Raw genomic sequence first — 7,044 nt, forward strand, 5'->3', positions numbered from 1 at the left:
CTGGGGGCTTCGCTCAGGGACACTCTCGTCTCCGTCTGGTCCACCTCCATAACCGCTGCAACACACGTGTGATTTAATACAAGGGTTTGGACAACAGATACCTCATAACATTCAAGTTCAAGTTCTTTTATTGTCTGTAGATGTATACAACAGTTACAACAGGCTCCCTCCAACAGCTCCTACATACTTCAGTACTTTTATCTTAGGGAGTCTGGTTTAATTCTTGTCGTTTGGTTTGTGGGTTTATAGGATTAGTCCAGCACTTTTATTTTGAGGAGACCTGGCTTTACCCTGCAGTCACTGTGTCCTGTCTTGTGTGTTTTGTCTGTAATAAAATGTGTAGCTTGTTTGGTAGCAGGTGTTTCTGTCCTTAGTTTGGGGAGGGAACATCTTAAATTGTACATTTCATGTTAAAGCCCTTCAGACAGAGCCGTGACACACATGTAGAAGAATGTAGAAGAACAAAATATTCTGATCAACATCTGAGACATGAACATGAGCAGTTAAGAGACTCAAGTATATACACATATAAATAAGTAAACAGGTAGGAAGTGTAGGAACATGGTACAGTAACAGTACAGTATAGTAGATTATTTGAAGTGGGTGTGTAAGGTGCTGGGACACAGATTGATTATTACCACCCGGTATTTTTCCATAATAATTGTTATGACCCCGTTGGTTTTGTTGCTCTAAAAGTAGCTGTAAAACAACAAATATGCCTTACAGTGTTTTCCCTTCTTAATATTAATGTTATTTGAAGCTCAGATGTAACGTTAGTCACTTTAGCTGTTAGCTTTGAGCTACAAACGAAGCATTAACACCTGGACCAAAAGCTCACAGCTCACCTGATGTTGTGTCCAGATTGTCCACTTCAAAAGCACAGAAGTGTGGCCACACCACAGCGATGGTAGTGATGATAATTATTATTATTGTTTTGTGTCGTCTGGCAGCAGCTAGCTGCTACATCACTAGCTAGCTAGCTGGCACTGAAGTTAAACCGTCGTCTTAATTTTGCGTCACGACTGTAAAACCAGCAGCAGTTTAGTTAAACCGAGGAGCTACAATGTAAAATAAACTGCATCCATTTTGACTTGATATTCCTAAATCCTCTGTTGATGCTTCTTCTTGATGTTTTTGACTTCCAACAAACAATGAAGTTTGACTCCTCCTTCTTACTCCTCCTTCTCCTCCTCCTCTTCTTCTTCTTCCTCCTCCCTCTTCCTCCTTCTCTTCCTCCTTCTCCTCCTCCTCTTCTTCTTCCTCCTTCTCCTCCTCTTCCTCCTCCTCTTTTTCTTAGTCCTCCTTCTCTTCTTCCCCTCTTCTTCCTCCTTCTCTTCCTCTTCCTCTTCCTCCTTTTCCTCCTCCTCCTCTTCCTCTTTTTCTTAGTCCTCCTTCCCCTCCTCTTCCTCTTCCTCCTCTTCCTCCTCTTCCTCTTCTCCTTCTCCTCAGGCCTCCATGTTTGGTGCTCCACACTGGTGTAGTAACATCATTGTTTTATTAAACTTTACCAAATAACAAACAGCCACTTTCATTGTTAAACACCGAACAGTGATCATTAGCTCCAAGTAAACAGAAAATACTGATGAAAATAAAATTGACTTTGGCCTTCAGGAGGTTTGTCTCGATGAGGAAAAAAGCAGAGAAATCTCTCTTTCTGGCATTTTCACCTGTAGAAAATCCAGGTGTCACAAATCTTCTTAAAGAGTCTCTGCAGGACTTGACTCAGGAGACAGTCAGGCGGTGGAAAGTCCACTTTGAGGAACTCCTGAACAGTCTGACACGTCCTCCGTGGACGAGGAAGAGTCTGATGGCAGAGGTCTCCGAGGCCGTGAAGAAGCCCCCCCAGTGGAAAGGCACCGTTTGTGGATGATTATCAGAGTATCACACTGCTCAGCCTCCCTGGGAGATTTTACTCCATGATGTTGGAAAGGAGGCCCAGACCAGACTGAACTTCAGAGTCAGGATGAGTGATGTGGATCTAGTTCTGTCCATGCAACAGTGGACCAGCTCTTTACCCCCACAGGGTTGTTGGGGGGGCGGGGGGGGGGGGGGGCAATGGGAGTTTGTCTATCCAATCTACATGTGTTGTGAGGACTAGGAGAAGGTTTATGTCCGTCTATCCTCTGAGGATACACCGGGGCCGATGCTATGAGCCATTCGGTCTCTGTGTCTGTGTTCTCGGCACAAAGTCAAACACGTTCTCAGGGGGGTGTTGTGATTTTCAGTCAGTCAGTCATTCAAGTCAGTGGATGGACAAACATTTGAAAGTGGGTTTCAGACAACGTTAATGCTTTACCTGAAATGTCTAAAAACAAAAAAACCTGAGAATCAGTCACTCAGTAGTGTCCGTTAAATTTCCCTTAACTGAATCAGAAGCTCCAAATCGGAAGCTATAGGTAAATAACTTAAGTGTCACAATGGGACGTTACCGCCACCAACTGGTGCGGAGTAATGGACAGGGACTAGAAACCAAAGTGTCACTTTTCAGTTGTGAGTGGACACTCAAAAATGCATCTCAGAGGCAACATCACATGGAAATGGTTTATTGTACAAAATAATAAAAGTGATGTCATTTTTCAGTTGTCCATACCATGATCATGATCTTTTCTATCAGATGATTAAAGCTGGATCTGTGTGTCACTCCAGAGCAGGAGGTGGAGCTCTTTCTCAATATCTGCTCTCAGGAAAGGGATCTGTTCGATTTCTACTTTTTTATGTAGGAATGTGGCCTTACAGCAGCATGCAGCTGTATTATACAGGGAAAATGTAGAAATATACAATCAAAATAAATATATGATTGCTCCTGAGACAGATACTTGATATCAACGGGTATTTTTAGTCATATTCCTATTATCAGTAATATAGTTACTATCATTATGGTTGTTTGCTGTGCATCTCCCCTAATATATATAAATAAAGACTGAGATTCAGATCATCAGAAACTAATAATCATGATAAGGACATTCTTATTTCCACCTTTGATTTTCCAACTTTTTGTTGTTAATACTTGAAACAGAAGCTCTGAGTCAGGCCTGTTGATGCGTTGGGCCCCTGGGAGTGTGTTCAGTGGGTCCACTCAGCCAGAGAAAAACACTCGAACACAACATGATTCGAGTCTGGTGACTTCCATGATAGTGTAATGACTCATTTTGCTGTGTGGTCTGACTCCTGTTTAAAACACTTCTTATTCATTCAACACTGCATGGCCTGAGAATATGTATCTGTACAGCAGTGAGAGTTTCCTTTCTCTTAGGTGATCTGCTCCTCCTGGTAGGTGGAGGTGGAGATGGAGCCATAAGGATCCACCACAGTCTGGGCGCAGCGCACCACCGTCACCAGCAGGAAGAAACACAGGAGGCAGAGGAAGAAGAGAGCGAAGCCCAGGTCCACGTCCACCTCAAACTGCGGCGCAGGGTGAGAAGCCTGGTCCATGTGGGCGACGACGACTGCTGATCCTCCTTTAGCTGTTACTTCCCTTCTGTCAGTTCAGCACCGTCACTTAAGGAATAAGGCAGGCGTGTGCACGTGGACTCTTGAGATGATGGTGACGACTTGATGCCAGAAATTCAAACCAGAAAGACAGATAAAGATTAAAGACGTTACAGCAAACTTCTGAGAGCACAGACAGCACCTACTGCTCTTGAGAGTAGTAGTGGGAAAGTAAAGATGAACATCAAATCACTGCTGTGTCCCTGGTTTGATTTTACAGTTCTTCTCTCTTACTTTGTCGTATTTTCACTGCTAGAAAAAAATGAATGTCCACAATATTCCACAACGGCATGATGTTGCCATTCATTTCTAGAGCGCTCCACTGATTTAGCATTGCACTCCTAAATCATTGTTGGACTCCTGCTGTACAGCTTTTAAAAGAAAGGATCAAAACTGATGCAGCAGGACCAGAGATATTGTCTTTTTTTTTTTCACACATCTTTCCTTCTTCCTCCTCATCAAAACCTGCCACCTACTTTACCCACAATGCAATGTCACCAACAGTTGGGTCAAAGGTTCAGGTGTGTTGTGCTAATAGAGGCTGAGATGAGGAGCGGGCTGCAGAGGTCCTCTCTAACTCCACACCAACTGACTCCAGTTACATCATTTAAGGTGATTTGTCGGATGTCAGGCTGCTCCCTCCAGAGCAAACAATTTTATACAACTTTTTTTTTTCACATATAGAACTCCTCAACACCTGTAAACACACAGTAAAATCTGTGGAGTTCGAGACGTAGCTACACGTAAGGTCTCACTGCATGAAACCATCCTGTGCTTGTGCACTCTGGTCAGACTTCTCAATATTTCAGACTGCAAATTTGCATCTGAATTATTACTATTTTCTCCAGTGTGTTTTCTTAATTAAATGATTCATTGTTCAGCCTTTAAAATCACTGTCACAATATCCTGGAAAGCCGAGGCATTGTCTTCAAATTGTCTTCAAGAACCGACAGTCCAATATCCATTTTAGAATTTTTTGTCTACTATCACATAAAACAGACCAACAGTGGAAATGCTCTGTTTTCTAGAAGCGGCTTTTATATTATTGCTTGAAAATTGATTTAAATCATTAATCGATTATCAAAATAAATAAACAACTTTATGTCCGTTTACTATTAGATTAATTAACTGATCTTTTCAGCAACAAGTTAACACACCTTTAAGTTATTGTTCTGCTATATTTTCCAATCAGTGGTCATTCTTCTTGTTATTTAGAGAGAAACAGCACAAAGTCTTCCAGGTTTTACCCAAACAGTGAGATTAGCTCTTGTCAAATGAACTATAAAAATTTAATGAGAAAAAACAATCGTTACTTACATTATTATATGTAATTCAGCATTACCGCTGTATCATGAAGTAGTTTGAACGACTCTAAAAGCTGACGCACATCAACACATCACTTCAGAGAAACATCAATCAATGAAATTTAAAGGTAAAATTTCAAACTCACCATTCACCATTGTCATCAGCGTGCTTGTTGCAGGTGTTTGTTGCTGCAGAGTCTTTCCACCGCCCGTCCAAACCTTTGAAGAGCTTCCGCAGCATCTTGGTTCCCTCTGAGGTTCCTTATTACTCAAGTTACATAAGACAGTCATCAATTACTTCTCATGATCATCACAGGAAAAATGAGCAGCCCACAGATTAGCTCCTGCACGCACACATACATACGCATGGAAGATACACAAGCATACACTTGCACCTTGCGACCTCCCCCTGGCGTGTAAAGCCTTTATTAATACTTAAGCAGGAATTGAATAACGGTCTACACAGTTCACAAGTGAATCAAACACCCCACAGCTTTTGTTGTCCTGTCAGAAGGACCTTCATCGCTGTCACCAGTTCGGCTTCACACCACTATAACTCAAGCACCTTAGGCGACACTGATCTTATTCATTACACAAGGCTGAAAAGGCAAAACAGGAAGGAGGAGAAACTTAATGTGAAAGGAAAGGCAAAGATTTAAAGAAGAGGAGTAAGACTGGACACAGAAGGGGGGTGTGGAAAGGCAAGACCAGACGTTGGAGCAGGAGAAACAGGAGATGCATTAGCAATTAAATTGCGGAGCCAGATGCGAGAGCAGGGTGGAAATTGACCCTGCCGCTTTAAAATGGAGATTGTTACAGTGAGGCAGCCAGTGACAAGAACAGTGTGGAGGCTGAAGAGCGGGGCACGGAGGTAAAGTGATCCCACTCCATATGCAATTAGCCAAGAAGGCCTTTTAGGCTGCAGCCAAAATTACTGCAGGGGGAAAGTGGCAGGGGAAGAAGGAAGAAACTAGAACTGGTTTCTTTTTAGGGTGCATGAAAAGGAAGCCCACCCTGATCAACACTCTCAAACTTCCTAACTGAATCAAGACCAACTCTTTCATTCCAGGATGATTACACAAACATCTGAGACATTTCTGGCAACAGTCTGCCTCCTAAAAGTGTGCCAGGTGCAGCTCAGTGTGTCACCACTACACTGTGCCATCTGATATTGTAATAGCTCCACGGAGACTTCAGGTCTACTCTACACCAGTGGAACCAATAACTGAAGGATGGTGCTCGTGCCAGACTGGATCTGGTCCACAGTGACAGAACATCTACAAGGCAGCGTTTGTCTTTTAGCTCTGTCACCTCTGAGTGGCACATTTCTCAGCTCGTGATTTATGGCTGTATCTTATGGTGATTTAGTCCAAATCACAAAATTGTCAAGGGGGTACAATCAGGACAATTTATGTTTAGGAGTTTTAGAATTAGAAAAAACCTTCTGGACACTCTGGAGATGGTACTATTAGATAGTTAGAATAAAACTATTGAAAAAAAGACTGCTTAAGCTACTTTTGTGTTTTTCATACTATTCAATTGCTGACCAACGCCATAAAATGTGGCTAATTGATGAAAGCTGAACATTTTCCAGTAAGCTTGCGTGCAGAACATTTGACAAACTATATGCAGGTTAAATTTAGACTTTTTGGGCACGTTACTGCTGAAGTCATCCACTGAACGTGTTCTGAACTCCACCTGAAAACAGTGATGTTTTAACCAATTAGTCACAGACACAACAGTGGTGGGAAACAATTTTTGAAATCAATTAAAGCAAAAGTGCCAAACACATTCTACCTCCAGATTTTTCCAATTGTTTTAAGATTTTGCTACTTCTGTTTAATGTATTAGTAAATTTAAATCTTTAGCTTTGGACTTCTGCTCAAACAAAGCAAACATTGTGAGGACGGCGAGGGGACTTGTGATGTGTACTTTCACTATTTTCTGGCGTTTTAAAGGTGAAATAATCAATCAGTTAATAGAAAACAACAGACAACAGACAAATTGATGATGAAAACTGCCACCCATCGCAGCTCTCAAGAATTTCAAAACAGGAAAACCACAGGAAGCCATTTACCAGTTAGTCATCTTTCATTATAATCCTCTCTCCATTCAGTCCTTTGCATTTATTAATTTAATGTGAACTTTGAGTCTTGAATGTCAAACATCTGAAGTTAAACCTTTATACCTGTAAAAAAAATTGCCATATTTCAGGTTCTAATTAAAAGAAGAAACTATGAAAGACACAAAG

General features: G+C 41.7%; 1 protein-coding gene across 1 annotated transcript in view; it reads right to left on the reverse strand.

The window, feature by feature from the left end:
* The window catches only part of LOC139215456 (histone-lysine N-methyltransferase SETDB1-B-like), an 18,555-nt gene extending 17,622 nt beyond the window's left edge, over window positions 1-933 (reverse strand). The window contains exons 1-2 of the mRNA XM_070846426.1: window positions 846-933; window positions 1-55 (exon numbers count right to left, since the gene is read on the reverse strand). The exon at window positions 1-55 is cut by the window's left edge and continues 281 nt beyond it. Coding sequence (XP_070702527.1) covers window positions 1-50 — 50 coding nt within the window. The 5' untranslated portion in view covers window positions 51-55; window positions 846-933. The remainder of the gene's footprint in view (window positions 56-845) is intronic.
* Between the last annotated feature and the right edge of the window lie 6,111 nt (window positions 934-7,044).

This window comes from Pempheris klunzingeri, chromosome 16 (assembly GCF_042242105.1).
Source record: "Pempheris klunzingeri isolate RE-2024b chromosome 16, fPemKlu1.hap1, whole genome shotgun sequence".
NCBI lineage: Eukaryota > Metazoa > Chordata > Actinopteri > Acropomatiformes > Pempheridae > Pempheris > Pempheris klunzingeri.